The 16,221-nt window shown below is 42.5% G+C and overlaps 2 protein-coding genes across 4 annotated transcripts in view; one reads left to right on the top strand and one right to left on the bottom strand.

Moving 5' to 3' along the window:
• Positions 1-14,969, bottom strand: part of b3glcta (beta 3-glucosyltransferase a) — a 161,433-nt gene extending 146,464 nt beyond the window's left edge. Inside the window, exons 1-3 of one of the 3 annotated variants that reach the window (XM_048532312.2) lie at positions 14,681-14,969; positions 2,500-2,555; positions 1,050-1,089 (exon numbers count right to left, since the gene is read on the bottom strand). In XM_048532312.2, coding sequence (XP_048388269.1) covers positions 1,050-1,089; positions 2,500-2,555; positions 14,681-14,741 — 157 coding nt within the window. In that variant the 5' untranslated portion in view covers positions 14,742-14,969. The remainder of the gene's footprint in view (positions 1-1,049; positions 1,090-2,499; positions 2,556-14,680) is intronic. The other 2 variants (XM_048532310.2, XM_048532311.2) reach the window with 2 other exon arrangements.
• Positions 14,277-16,221, top strand: part of hsph1 (heat shock 105/110 protein 1) — a 99,931-nt gene continuing 97,986 nt past the window's right edge. Inside the window, exon 1 of the mRNA XM_059646701.1 lies at positions 14,277-15,049. The gene's annotated coding sequence lies outside the window, so the exon portion shown is untranslated. The remainder of the gene's footprint in view (positions 15,050-16,221) is intronic.

The following is a 16,221-nucleotide window of genomic DNA, read 5'->3' as shown; positions in this document are numbered from 1 at the left end:
GATTCATCTTTAGAGCTGAAGAAAGGTAAGAATGTTATGCACTCAAAGCTGTTGAGAAAGGATTAGGTGAAACAAAAGTATCAGGACAGGGAAATTTAAATATTAAAAATATTTGATCGTACAGAACTTTAATATTGCTGAAACATACACATTTTATTATTTCATTGCACACACATTGGGGCAATTTGCAAGAATATCAACTCAAGGAGAAAACCATTATTGAAAGCCTGACAGAAAGGCCTAAGGACATCATTCATAATCCTAAGAAGTTCCCAGTCTATCTCAGCAAATCCTACAAAGATAAAGTATCTCAAAACGTCAAGCAAAATGTGAAATGAGCTGTTACACACCACTGCTTTGCAGTACAATGCAACATAAGACAATAAACTTTGACAAAATGCGTCTTTTTAAGCAACACTAAGGACAGCATGGAACAAAAGGCAAACAGAGTGATAACGTTTGGAATAACAATAAAAAGCAGTTGTGTACTAAATTTAGGATAGTCAGAACTGCAGATGCTTGAGTCGGAGATAGCACAGTGTGGAGCTGGAGGAACACAGCAGGCCAGACAGCATCAGAGGAGCAGGAAAGTTGATATTTCGGGTCAGGGTCCTTCTTCAGAAAAAGAAGGGTCCCGACCTGAAACATCAACTTTCCTACTCCTCTGATGCTGCCTGGCCTGATGTGCTCCTCCAGCTCCACTCTGTGCTACTGCATACTAAACTTCACCATCTCAAGGGACTAGTTAGGAAAAACAGCCAGGGCTCCAGCTGCTGGTCTGCGGCAAAACTTGATGCAGCGTTGCTCTGGATACAGAACACAATCAGCCTCAACAATGTAATATCACTATTAGCCACTCAAGCAAGGTAGTTCACATTTGTGAAACCAAGTGCGAAATGGACACATTCTGAACAAGATGAAAGCTTAGAGGAGAAAAAAATTGTTTCACTTTTTCACATCAAAATTTGAGTTATTGAAATTAAGTATCACAACAATGGTTTCTAAGAAAATTAAAGTCCCCATCTGAGAATTACTGCTCAATAACATACCTAAAGTCGTGTTCTGTGGTTCACTGCCATCCGTTGATATCTGCAGAGAGAGATTTTAATGAACATATTCTGAAAGTAAACACAAGCGTGCATGTGCTGCAGATATTTTACACAACAGGGCATACTTTCTCTTTCAAATTAATGTTGCAAGAAGTAAACCGATAAAAGATATTAAAGGGTGGAGGAAATTGTTAAACTTTCCCAAGATTACTTGTGATTAATTCTGTGTGAAAAATTATACAGAATTCCCAACAAAGACTTTAGCTGCAAAACCTTAAGGTAGCATCCAGTGGACCATTCATCTTTACAACTTCTCAGAGGAAGAATGACAATGTCCATGAGGAATTATGGGGCTGTTCTGTGACCATTCTTGACAGTTTTCTTGAATACTAATAATGAGCATATGTCCCTTATGATCACCAGTAACTGCTAAAAGACACAAGATGGATATACTTCCCATTTGTCTGACTATGGTATAAATCAAAAAGGGAACAGACTATAATATGAAACAAAATTAAAATAATTCTTGGAAATATACACTGCTTAAAATTAATATATTATTATGAAATTTTTTATCTACAATTTTGGAAGTTGAGATACAGTTTTTAGAATATCCATTGTTTGCCTTTAGAAATATTACTAAAATAGCAACTGTGACAGAGTTTACCTAACAGGCAGAATGTCAAAAAATACTTCCAGAAGTAACAATAATTTTTTTATTCAACTTGATTATAGATAATTATCATCAAATTAAAACAAAGAAGGACTTGGCAAATGTCATCAAAATGCTGGTTATAGTAAAGACAGGGTTAACAAATCAAACTAAATCACAGCAATTAAGATTCTAGTTATTCATTGGTACATGCTTCCGGAACTCCACCAACAAACACGTTGAATTGGACCCTATATACAAACCACTGAAAAACAGAACTGCAAGTAATACCAACCACCCCAGTAAGCTGAGGCAGATAAATAAAAAGCAGGGCAGAACCAAAATGTTTCATCGGAGGTGCACTGACGATGTTACCTAGCAGGGTGACAAAACATCTGCAACCAAACACACCGACTTGGTGAGCAAGTCTACAACTTCATCCGCAATCTGAGCTACAAATCTTCTCAAAAACTTTAAACATCCCTAATTTTCCAGAGGGCAGTTAAGAGTCAACCACATTGCAATGGGTCTGGAATCACATGGAATTAGTGAGCCAGATGGGTTTTTTTTTCTGACAATCAGCTACAGATTCACAGTCGTCATTACACTCTTAATTCCAGATCTTTATTCAATTCAAATTCCATCATCTGCTGTAACAGGATTAGAACGTGGATCCCCAATACATTATCTGGGTATCTGGATTAACAGGGGTGGCTAATAAATGCTCGCCTAAATGTAGTCATGTTTCTTTATTACCATTGCATATCTAGATATCTTTGTGGACATGGAATGGCATACCTGCGATGACATGTCTTGTTCCTTTGCAGCTCTTGAAACAATGTTGAAAATCAATACTAGAGCAAAAAGACAGGGCTGTTAGGATGGAATATACATTTTGCTATTCTTAGTAAAAAGTACAATTCATTTTAAATATACAGAGGGCAGACCTTGTCTCCCAGTGGCTATTCTTACAAGAAATCTGGTCCTTGAAGTGAAGCAGAAACTTGAGAGTGTTTTCAAGACTATAAGCATCACGGCAGCTCCCAGGTACATGGTGCACATTTCTAAGACGTTATACCGATGGCCGCAGTATACCTGTCTATTGATGGAATGAAAGTCTTTTCTGTTTATGAAATCTGTCATGTTGTGATATGAGGCTCTCAACGCAACATATTGACCCATCTACTGTGGCCTGCACCTGGTGATGCTGGCAAAACCTGCTGTCTGCCCTGCAGCACTGACTTCACAGGCAAATGAGATGAAGCAGTGTGATCTGACACAAATTGAATTGGTAACCATCTTGATTCATTTGTAAGTTGAGGGTTGAGATTCCACTAAGGTCCCCTGTGAATCCTTGGAAGCAGCCAGTTGCCTAACAGTTTAATACAGCTGTCACTTTGGGTTTGATGGCCACCCACATCTTCAGCTCACATGTCCCATGACAGTATTCAGGGATACCCTTGAAGTGTGGATATCTGAGCTTTACTCATGTGGTGTAAATAGCATAATTGACCATAATAGACACTATATCTGGAATGACTTGCTACTCAGCAGATTCCACAGAAAAACTTGCATCCCTTGCACCTGCTCCATCTTTAAAAGGACACTGTGCACCCACATAAGCATCCCAAAAGCTGCCCTGCCAGTCAAGGACAGATTGTGGAAATGTTAGAAAAGGCAAGGGTGACACTGCAGTTCTCTAACAGGGATCTGAATGTCCTGGTCACATGCCTGACATTAGGTCCTCACCGTCTACAGGGAGAGAATCTTGTACCTTGCAGGCTAAGGCCAGAACCACTCCCGTAAGTTTGCCAAGGCAGCAACATCCCCTCAACCGAGTAACTGCCACTCTTCATTCAACAGCAACTCTCACGTTAACCCCAAGTTTTATTCATTGCATACCACTTCTCACCACTGGCTCTGACGTCTTCTCTCTCATGTCTTGAAGGTACCACCAAGTTGTTCATCACCTCCATGGGGAAATGCCCAACTGCACCTCAAGCCATTTCTTGGACCTCTGTGCTTGAGGCTACTGAGGCCTCAGAGGAAGTATTGGCAAGGCTACCTTCTGAATTCCCCACCTGCCCCAGGCTCACATTTCAGTGGAAACGCTAGCCTTTGAGAATGTGAGGCCACAGTCTGGCTAACACCTTACCGCGAGAGCTCTGCAGGACCTGGTCACTGGCACTTGGAGGACAACTGGAGACCAGAGCACCTGGTCAGTGCCAGGTAGGAGATGGCCATATAGTGTCAGCAGAGACCTCACTTATGTGAACAAGGAGGAAGGTGATCAATAAAAAGATATGTGGAACATAATCGCCCTCATTGCCCTGAAGCTGTAGCAGTGCAGTGAATTATATAACCATCTGTCTGCTCCATGAACAGGTTGGTGGCTGCCATGGCAAGCCAGGTCCAGCATCTTCAGGCACTGGAGGAGGCCAGGATAGCTCTGTTCTTCAGTGGCCCAAGTATTTGTCCTCAAGACCTAAGGCATGGTGATAAGGGAACAGCGAATCTGGCCAGCATTCCAGGTGCCCCTCATGGGGAGACAGGGTGGCGTCATGCGCCATGCAGCCACAGAAGGAACCACACACAGCTCCCTTAGACATTTCCCCTGCGGACACTAGAGTTGGCTAGACCCTCTACCTCTCCCCTGCCTACTAGCTTACAACCCTTGGAAGTTCATACTAAGGAGGGTCTTGTATCTGGCAAGAAGACCCTCAGCATATCTGGCCCATCCAAACACAAGTGCTCCCAGGTCACCAGCCTAAATCTCCTGGGCCAACATCTCAACCACTGGTCCGGATCCTCTACTCCATCTGCAGGGAGCACACAAAGACATAGTCCAAAGGCAAAAAAGAAGGTGACATATTTAGGGCATTTGGTGGTATAGGTTACCATGCAATGTAATTCATTCTTCACTTTTGTATATCACAAATCTAACCCTACATCTGGTTGTTAATCTCTTTGTGTAGGCCAGAAAGACATTGAGATGGCATCAGACATTACTTCCTAACCATAGACAAGATTTCATGGAAGGAGGTCTGAGCTAGTGCATCATGTGAAAGCAAGATGAACAATGCCAACACACAGCATTGGGTCATGCTAATATGTCTGGCCCACCTCATTCCTATTGTTTCATGGCCTCTGTCTCCAAATGTATAGCTGTCAATGAGTTGTTCAGCAATGTCTATAGCTGGGAGGTCAATCACACAGATCTGGGCACTTTTTATTCCCAGCATGATGGAAGGCAGCAGTGACTGCTCCTCAGCCATTGGCTTTCAACCTTAGCATGTCAATAAGCCCCAAAACATCCAAGTGCCCTTCCTGGTCGACCTCCCCATGATCCACCTAACTCACCTACATGCACTGGCACCTACCTACCAGTCCCCTATAACCCCTGGCATTCTCTGCCCTCTCCTTGAAGCAGGGTGCTCCTGACTGTGGCCAAGTGCTCACATCCCCATCCATGCATCACCATATCTCCCTCTTGCAGACACTGTTGTCCCTTCCCAACTGTCATTACCTCATTGCCCCCAGGGTGCAGTCCCCCATTCTAAAGACTATATTTCAAACTGTTACTTCCATGGCAGTGTATGCCCTGGTATGCCACCCCCACTCCATAGTTTTGCAGACAAAGCTGCAATGCTGACTACGTCTCACCCACCTACATAACCCAACCAGAAATGCACAGACTCCTAGCTGCTGGTTGTACAATTGCCCAATCACATTAGCCTTGCAATGCTAGCTGTCAGAGCACCCTGCAATGTAAATACCTGTTTCCAGGGTGACCTACAAGTGTATTGAAGAGATGCCATAATGGTTGAGAGGGAGTGGCAAATGCTGGATGCCAATTCCTATGGTCAAGGAGTGCATGTGGCTGGTTCCTCTGGGTTGTGCCATGGGCTGCAGTTCGATCAAAAGCAACATGAAGGTCATTTTGAGCAAACAGCTAACTGAATTTGCCAGGAACCCACTCTAGTTTCCAAGATTGAAAGCTGAAAATTAATGAGTCATGATATTTATAAAGCACTTAACAAGCAACAATACCCTTTAATTGGCAACTCACCACTGCATTGCAAGAATCTTGTAATGCTGCTTGTGAAAAGGTGGAGGGCGATACTCTTAACAGCGAGCTGGGCTAGAACTCTCATACGATTATTCCAATAATCTCTGTAGTCCACATTGCTCAGACTTCTATAACATTCTATCCTTAGTTTCTACTATAGGAGTTTTTGAGGCAGAGTTAGGAGGATGTATAATTTAAAAGTTACTATTTTCCCTACTCTTCCTTTCCATGTTATCACTTTCTTTCTGTTTCCCTTCTGTATTGATTTGACATTGAGCTCACTCCTTTTGGGTCCTTTCTGCATTTATTTCTCAATGGTTAAATCAGATGAGTTATGGAGAAACTGTATTAATTGACCCACCACCTCAAATTTCAGGAGTTCTATTGGATCACTGCTCCACTTTCAATTTGCAAATTTAGTAACTTCCGAAGCCAAATTTCTTTAGGCTTTAGAGACACGTCGACTTAGAGTCACAGAGTCATACAACATAGAAACAGATCCTTCGGTCCAACTGGTCCACTACAACCATGTTCCTAAACCAAACTAGTCCCATTTGCCTGCGTTTGGCCCATATCCCTCCAAACTTTTCCTATTCATGTATTTATCTAAATGTCTTTTAAATGTTTTAAGTATACCTGCATCCTTAGATATGCTACAGCAGCAAAGTATGACCAGTCCCTTCTCTTAAACTACAGCCAGTACATTACAGCATTATTTTGGGTACAGTGATGGTTCAAGGATGGCTACTGCAACACAATAATGTCTACGATGGATACTTCAATACATTGCAGCATGTCTCTTACACAATGAGATTTATACTTTTACAAACTCATTTTGAAAATGTTGCACACTAACATTTTGATCAAATATAAAACTAATAAGATTTGAAGAGATTGAGCTATCATGTTCAGCCGTAGGAAATGAATCACACAAGATTCATTATAATTGGTCTGTTTCTACAAAACACAATCAAACATTAGATCCGGAGTTCTCAACCAGGCTTTCATGGCCCAGGTTTTAAGGGATGTATCAAAAGCTACTTTGCGGTCTTTGAAGTACTTAGACGATGAGGCATTGAAATCTCGCACATACCAGATGTCCAAGTGCCTCAAAGACCGCAACTTTCCCCCCCACAGTGGTCGAGAACGCCCTTGACCGCGTCTCCCGCATTTCCCGCAACACATCCCTCACACCCCGCCCCCGCCACAACCGCCTAAAGAGGATCCCCCTCGTTCTCACACACCACCCTACCAACCTCCGGATACAACGCATCATCCGCCGACGCTTCCGCCATCTACAATCTGACCCCACCACCCAAGACCGTTTCCATCCCCACCCTTGTCTGCCTTCCGGAGAGACCACTCTCTCCGTGACTCCCTTGTTCGCTCCACACTGCCCTCCAACCCCACCACACCCGGCACCTTCCCCTGCAACCGCAGGAAATGCTACACTTGCCCCCGCACCTTCTCCCTCACCCCTATCCCAGGCCTCAAGATGACTTTCCATATTAAGCAGAGGTTCACCTGCACATCTGCCAATGTGGTATACTGCATCCATTGTACCCGGTGTGGCTTCCTCTATATTGGGGAAACCAAACGGAGGCTTGGGGACCGCTTTGCAGAACACCTCCGCTCGGTTCGCAATAAACAACTGCACCGCCCCGTCGCAAACCATTTCCACACCCCCTCCCATTCTTTAGATGACATGTCCATCATGGGCCTCCTGCAGTGCCACAATGATGCCACCCGAAGGTTGCAGGAACAGCAACTCATATTCCGCTTGGGAACCCTGCAGCCCAATGGTATCAATGTGGACTTCACCAGCTTCAAAATCTCCCCTTCCCCCACCGCATCCCAAAACCAGCCCTGTTCATCCCCTCCCCCCACTGCACCACACAACCAGCCCAGCTCTTCCCCTCCATCCACTGCATCCCAAAACCAGTCCAACCTGTCTCTGCCTCCCTAACCTGTTCTTTCTCTCACCCATCCCTTCCTCCCACCCCAAGCCGCACCTCCATTTCCTACCTACTAACCTCATCCCACCTCCTTGACCTGTCCGTCTTCCCTGGACTGACATATCCCCTCACTACCTCCCCACCTATACTCTCCTCTCCACTTATCTTCTTTTCTCTCCATCTTCGGTCCGCCTCCCTCTCTCTCCCTATTTATTCCAGAACCCTCACCCCATCCCCCTCACCGATGAAGGGTCCAGGCCCGAAATGTCCGCTTTTGTGCTCCTGAGATGGTGCTGGGCCTGCTGTGTTCATCCAGCCTCACATTTTATTATCTTATGACGGATGTTGAGGTTAGGGATAGATGTTTGCTTAGTCCAGGTCAAGGTGACGTAAGGAAGGAGGAAGTGTTCGGTATCCTAAAAGACATTAAGTTGGACAAGTCCCCAGGTCCGGATGGGATCGATCCCAGGTTGCTGAGGGAAGCGAGAGAAGAAATAGCCGGGGCCCTAACAGATATCTTTGCAGTGTCCTTAGACACGGGTGAGGTCCCAGAGGACTGGGAACCTGCTAATGTTGTCCCCTTGTTTAAAAAGGGCAGCAAGGATAATCCAGGTAATTATCGACCGGTGAGCCTGACGTCAGTGGTAGGGAAGCTACTGGAGAAGATACTGAGGGATAGGAAATATTCCCATTTGGAAGAAAATGGGCTTATCAGTGATAGGCAACATGGTTTTGTACAGGGAAGGTCATGTCTTACCAACTTAATAGAATTCTTTGAGGACGTGACAAAGTTGATTGATGAGGGAAAGGCTGTAGATGTCATATACATGGACTTCAGTAATGCGTTTGATAAGGTTCCCCATGGCAGGCTGATGGAGAAAGTGCAGTCACATGGGGTCCAGGGGGTGCTAGCTAGATGGATAAAAAACTGGCTGGGCAACAGGAGACAGAGGGTAGTAGTAGAAGGGAGTTTCTCAAATTGGAGACCTGTAACCATTGGTGTTCCACAGAGATCTGTGCTGGGACCACTGTTGTTTGTGATATATGTAAATGATCTGGAGGAAGGTGTAGGTGGTCTGATCAGCAAGTTTGTTGATGACACTAAGATTGGTGGAGTAGCTGATAGTGAAGGGGACTGTCAGAAATTACAGCAGAATATAGATAGATTGGAGAATTGGGGAGATAAATGGCAGATGGAGTTCAATTCAGGCAAATACGAAGTGATGCATTTTGGAAGATCAAATTCAAGGGTGAACTATACAGTAAATGGAAAAGTCCTAGGGAAAATTGATGAAAAGAGAGATCTGGGTGTTCAGGTCCATTGTTCCTTGAAGGTGAAACGCAGGTCAATAGGGTGGTCAAGAAGGCATATGCCATGCTTTCCTTCATTGGGCGGGGTATCGAGTACAAGAGTTGGCAGGTCATGTTGCAGTTGTATAGGACTTTGGTTCGGCCACATTTGGAGTACTGTGTACAGTTCTGGTCGCCACATTACCAAAAGGATGTGGATGCTTTGGAGAGGGTGCAGAGAAGGTTCACCAGGATGTTGCCTGGTATGGAGGGTGCTAGCTATGAAGAGAGGTTGAATAGATTAGGATTATTTTCATTAGAAAGACGGAGATTGAGGGGGGACCTGTTTGAGGTCTACAAAATCATGAGGGGTATAGACAGGGTGGATAGCAAAAAGCTTTTTCCCCCAGAGTGGGGGACTCAATTACTAGGGGTCATGAGTTCAAAGTGAGAGGAGGAAAGTTTAAGGGAGATATGCGTGGAAAGTTCTTTACACAGAGGGTGGTGGGTGCCTGGAACACGTTGCCAGCGGAGGTGGTAGAAGCAGACACGTTAGCATCTTTTAAGATATATTTGGACAGGTACATGGATGGGCAGGGAGCAAATGGACACAGACCGTTAGAAAATAGATGACAGGTTAGACAGAGGATCTTGATCGGTGCAGGCTTGGAGGGCCGAAGGGCCTGTTCCTGTGCTGTAGGTTTCTTTGTTTCTAACAGAAAGTACGAAGAAAAAGGTATTAATAAATCAATGAGAATTAGAGTTGAGATGGCTTGTCATTCAATGGAAACCATCCAATAACAGTGAATTAGATGAGGGCACCTCTGTGATTTCAGACTTGGATTAAAGCATTGTGCTAAAGAGGGAGGGGTAATAAATCAAAACAGTCCATGCGCGAGGAGGTGCCAGTGGTTATTGTTTGTTCACAGCACATGGGGGAAAACAAGGTAATAAGATGCTAAGGTGCTACCCACTAAACAGCACTGAGAACAATGTCAGAGCAAAGCAAAAAGACAAAAAGATGGTCACTTAACTCTTTGCTTCTTTTACTAATGACATGTTCGGAAAATCAGCTAGCAAAATTCACTGTGCATTTTTGTAGATTCTTGATTTCTCCTTGGTTGCAATCTGTATGATTTCACTTCCACACCCATTCCCCCTCTCTGCTCTCCAATTTATTTTGCACTGGTATTATGTCTTTAATTGTGTGAGACTGCTAAGAATAATCATACAGTTCTAGTCACCGCATACAGGAAGAATGTGATCTCCCAGGAATGGGCACAGTGCAGATTTATAAGGATTTTGCTCCAAATTGAGGATTTTAGCCAGGATAAAATTTAGAAAGACCAGGAGTGTTTACTTTGAAATAGAGAAGATTATGGCGAGATTTAATTTAATTGAACAACATTAAGACAAGTCTGGCTCAAATAGATTGCAATAGTCTATTTACCTAGGAAAAGATTTCCGGTAACCAGCCAAAAATTAGAAATGAATTTGTTATGCCAGTGATCCCAGATTGGCCGAAGTTTGATTATTGACTATCAAGCATTCCTGACTAGTTGCTTCATTATAAGCTGACAAAGGTGCCCAATAAACAGTTTAAAAACAAAGGTTTCAATAGGAAAAGTGACAGTTTCTCATACACATTGGAAAAACAGTAAGCACATTGTTTTACAAATCTAACTCAGTGGATTGTACTGTCTTTGTCATTTAATTTAGAAGATCCAACCTTACCCATTTTCATCCTGCACAAGATGACTTATACTCAATTAATGGATTATTATTACCTTGAAACTTGGGTTCTATAACAGATCTAGTTACGTACAGCTTTATTGTTATGTATAGGTTTGCTTTGTATTTATGTGTCAAGAAATATAGTTTAGTTTGTTGACTTAGTTGTCACCTTGTTGTCTTAGTTTGGTGCAGGGTTGTTTGAATATTTGTTCTCATGCATTGAAATGAGACATTTTTAAAAATGGCCTTTGGATGAATAGTTCAATGCTTTCGAAAATAAAAGGTGGAAAAGAGAAAAAAAAGTTAGGATGTCAAGCAGCAAGGTGTCCTATATCATAGGGAGACTAAAACAATTCAGATGGTCAGTGAGTAGGCAGTGTGTAAGCTTTTGTTGGGGAAAACCTGTCAAGGGCAGGAAAGATGTTGAAAGGATCACTGGTCAGAACATTGACTATAGGAAGTAGGACATCATGTTCAGGCTGTAGAGGACATTGCTGAGATCACTTTTAGAAAACTGGGCACAATTCTGGTCACCCTTCTATAGGAAACTTGACAGGGTGCAATAAAGATTTACAAGGATGTTGCCCAGATTACGGGATTTGAGTTATGGGGAGATGCTGAATAGGCCGGGGCTTATTCTCCCCCTTGAGTGTTGGAGGCTGACGGGTGACCCGATAGAGGCTTTTAAAATCATGAGGAGCATTGATAGGGTGACCAGCCAAGGTATTTCTCCTAGTGGGAGTGAGTCCAAAACTAAACGGCATAGGTTTAAGTTGAGAGGGAAAGATTTAAAAAGGACCCAAGAGATAACTTTCTCACACTGTGGGTGGTGCATGTACAGATTGTATTATGACAGGAATTAATGGACGTAGGTAAAATTACCATTAACATTACAATGAAAAAGTATGTGGATGAGTACATGAATAGGGAGGCAAGGATACCAAATGCCTTCTTCACCACCCTGTCTACCTGTGATGAACTATAACCTGCACCCCAAGGTCTTTTTGTTCGACAAGACTCCCCAGGACCGTACCACTAAGTGTGTAAGTCCTGCCCTGATTTGCAGATGAAGACCCTTCAGGTTTAATTTGATCCACGTTTGATACAATATAGTGGGCTGAAAGGCCCGTTCCTGTGCTGTACAATTCTATTTCTACGGCATAGGGACTTCACAAGCAAAAATTTTTAAATTCTCTGCTTCATAATACAAGGTTTACACTCTTGTGGTAACATTTTGAGTCCACAGGAGGCAGAGTGAAATTCAGAATTGCTAAAATCCCTTTTGCATTATGAGCTCAAGTTGATAGCAAATAGGTTCCAAGATATGTTTTAAATCCTGAAGCAGCACTGCAGATGAACAGCAGTATATTTTATTACGAAAAACATTAGGACCCTTGTGGTATAGTGGTAACGTCCCCATCTCTGAACCAGGAGGTCCAGATTCAACTACACGTCCAGAAGCAACCACACCTCTGAACAGGTTGATTAGAAAATATATAAATATTTTCTAAGTTTATATACAAAATTCTTTGGAGATATTTTCTTTGAACAGCACAATCTGAAACCAAAGCAAGAGTACATTATATCAGACTTGGTGTTGTGTATTCTGACATGATTAATTAACAACCTCAGATAAAAAGCAGCGCAAGGTGGCAGTGTTTTTAATATGTTTGAATTTTATGCTTAGGTCCTAAGGGAGAAGAATGGATCCGAGACTGGTGTTTTAAAGTTAATAATGGCAACCAAGTGGGCATGAATGCTGAGCAGGCTGAAGTGCAACATAATCCCAGGCTAGGGAACAAATCAATACAGAAGCAGTGACTGACATTTGAAAGGTATATTTCAGAATTCTTAAAATAAGACAGTAATGTAATAAAGAAAATTCTGAAAGGACCCATCATTTGTTGTTACCTAAAACATTTAAGGAAGCATCAACATTAAAGGAAAAGCTTATCATTGCACAAAAATAAGTGGCAAGTCAGATGATTGGACAGAATATTAAAAATAGCAGAGAAAGACTTAAATATTAACTGGACAAATAAATTAGAATACGAGAGGGAGATACCTAGTAATGTAAAAATGGATAGCAAGAGTTTTGACAAGAATTACAAAGGAAAAGAGCACGTAAAGTGAGTGATGGTACTCCAGAGAGAGAGAAAATGGTGATTTGAGAGTAGATAATAAGGAAATGACAAACTAAATTAACAAATATTTCAACTCAATATTCATGATTGAGGAAAGATAAAACAATGCAGTAATAGTAATAAAATAGAAGATAGAGGGAGAGAAGAACTTGGTGAAATCATGACAGAAGAGATGCAGAGCAAAATAATGGAGCTGTGGGCTGATTAGTCTGTGTCCAGATGGATCGCATCCTGGGTGTCTAAAAAAGTGTTTTACTGGTCTAGTAGATTTTATTTTAATTTTAAAATTGCCTAGATTGTGGAAAGGTTACATCAGACTAGAAATGAACAAATCTAGCTCTGCTATTCAAGAAGAAACTGGCAGAGAGCAAGAAACTATAGGCTGGTTACCTTGACAGTTGCAGTGAGAAAGGAGCGAGAATCAATCGTTGAATTGATGCTTAAAAAAACTCAAATTAATCATAAGAGTCAGCGCAGTTTTGCGAAAATGAAATCAAGTTTAATCAATTTGCCAGGTACTTTGAAGGGACTATATGTACTATAAATAAAGAGGAGCCTTTGAACATGTACTTTGTGTTTTAAGAGGGTATTTTATAAGATGACACAACAAAGATTATCCTTTATTAAGAGCAGAACTGAATATCAAAGGAAGAATGTTATGCTTTAATTATACAGTACATTAGTAATACCACATCTCAAATATTGCACAGAGCTTTGGTCCCCTTATTTTAAGGAAGTCTGTAAATACATTGGTGGCGGTGGTGACCTTTCAGAAGAGATTTGCTAGATTGAAATCTGAAGTGATTAGGTTGATTTGTGGGATTAGACAGGTTGGATTGAGAAGTGATTTGATGTAAATGTGCATGATCCTGAATGGTCTTAACAGGTGGACCGTAGAAAGGATGTTTCCTCTTGTGGATGAGTCCAGAACAAGGTGCACTTTTCTAAAATTAGGATACACCCAATGATCGTGGAGTTGAGGGGATCCTTTTCTTACAGATGGTTGGGCAATTTTGGAATTGTCTTGTCTCAGAAGGCATTGGAGGCAGATTTATTGCACATTTTTAAGGTGGAGGTAAAAGGATTCTTGGTGGATAAAGGAATCAAAGGTTAGCAAAAGTAGGTGAAAATGGAGAATTCAAGATCAGCTATTATTCAAGATCAGATATTGCTCAATGGCAAAATAAGTTCAAGGGGCTGAATGTCCCACTTCATTTCTATTAAAGTGACTTTGCAAAAAGACCAAAGTACTAAATACGATATTAAAAGTTTGAAAATTACATACGAAATTTTGCAAGCTTACATTTTAATCGGCTTAACAACAACAACGCTCTGAGCACTTCTCCTTTAATTAAAGGATATTTAAAAAGTTGGAAACAGAAACCGGATCTTGGGAGGAAGTGCCTCCAATACTGTGTTTTGGAGCCGTGAGCAGCAATGCATCGTGTACGGCAAAGGGGTGATTGAAACCGACAAACTGGATATGCAGTCAATCCGGCTTTTTACACCGCCTTGGCTCAGGCCCTGTCTTGAGAAATGCAAAAGCCCCAAAGTTAAGCTCTGCTCCTGATTTCAGGCCTTGCCAGCCACCGTCATGTTGCAAGTCTGGGGCCGACAAATGGGGTAAAACACGGCGGCTCCCTGAGAATGCAGCTCCTACTTGATTTCCCTGAAACTACAGCCTGCGTTTTATCTTCATCATGTTTTGGAAACGCTAAGAACACCGGGTACTGATTCTGCGGTTTCGGTCACTGTGTTCAGCTTCCTATAGCGGGAAGTACACTTACACACGAGTAGACGGATGAGCTGCGCACGCACGGCCAGCATCGGACAGCTGTTAGGTACCATCGCCCGGAACGAACAACGACCAAGACGGAGCGCCTGCTAAGATTTCAGTAACCCGCCAAGAAAGGGTCACACAGCAAAGTCGACGTAGGAGCGCCCTCCAGAGCCTGGACACCTTGCCTTTCATACCAATACAGATTCTTATATTAGCATGAAAAACAGGTTTCAAAGCTCGAGGACCGCAACAAGGAACGAACGTACACCTGATTTTTTTTTCTTCATTTTGGGCGTCGCCCGCTGGACCCGTTATTGCCCTTGACAATGTGGTGGATGGCTACTTAATTGAACTGCTGCAGTTCATTTGGTGAAAGGTACGTTCATTGTGTCATTAGGCAGAGTTCCAGGATTTTTACACAGGACAGTGTAGGAACTGAAATACAGTTCCAGGTCGGAATGGTGAATAGCTTGGAGTGGAACTTGTACATGGTAGTGTTCCCGTGTATCCGCTATCCTTCTAAATGTTAATACTCGGATTTGAAAGATGCAGTCTAGGGAGTCTTGGTGTGTTTCTACAATGCATCTTGCGGAGATATATACTGCTGCTAATGTGCGTCGGTGGTGGAGGGAGTAAAATATTGAGTATGTTCTCAGGAAGGGTCACTGGACCCGAAAGGCTAACGTCACAGATGCTGCCAGACCTGCTGAGCTTTCCAGCAATTTCTGTTGTTTTTTCCTGATTTACATCATCTGCACTTCTTTGGTTTTTTTTTATTTAACATTGAGGATGTGGTGCTCAAACCACTGAGCTGCTTTGTCCTGGATGGTGTTAAAGCTTTTTGTCGGAATTGCACACACCCAGGCAACTGAGGAGTATTCCATCACGCTCCTGACTTGTGCTTTGTAGATGGAAACAGGCTTTGCAGAGTCAGGGGTTAGTTATACACTTTAGGATTCATAGATTCTTGTAGCCACAGTATTTATATGGCCAACCCAGTTAGTTTCTAGTCAATGATTATCTCCGGAATGTTGATTTAATGGGACAATTCTGCAAAGGTAATGTCATTAAATGTCCAGAGGCAATGGCCCGATTCTCTCTTGTTGGAGATAGGCATTGCCTGGCATTTGTGTAGTAGAAACATTACTTGACATGTGAGACTTGGATATTGTCCTGGTCTTTATGATTTGTACATAGACCGCTTTGTTATCTGAGGAATCCCACATAGTAGTGAAAACTGTGCTACTAACAGCAAAAGTCCCTGATTTTATGAAAGAGGGGTAAGTCATTGAAGCAGCTGAAGATGGTTGAGCTTGTTTGTTGGAGGTCAACAAAAGGGCTCTTGTGGTGCAGTGGTAGTGTCCCAACTTTGAACCAGAAAGCCCAGGATCAAGTTCCACCTGATCATAAGGTGTATAATAACTTCTCTGAATACTGTGATTTTTAAAAAGTATCACTTCCAATGAACACAACCACCTGTTGTCTCCAACCTGCAGCTAGTTTTCCCCCTGTTTCCCATTGACTCTAATTTTGCTACGGCTCTTTAAA

Source organism: Stegostoma tigrinum, chromosome 6, assembly GCF_030684315.1.
Source record: "Stegostoma tigrinum isolate sSteTig4 chromosome 6, sSteTig4.hap1, whole genome shotgun sequence".
In the NCBI taxonomy this organism is placed as follows: Eukaryota; Metazoa; Chordata; class Chondrichthyes; order Orectolobiformes; family Stegostomatidae; genus Stegostoma; species Stegostoma tigrinum.
This window is presented reverse-complemented; position numbering and strand designations above follow the sequence as displayed.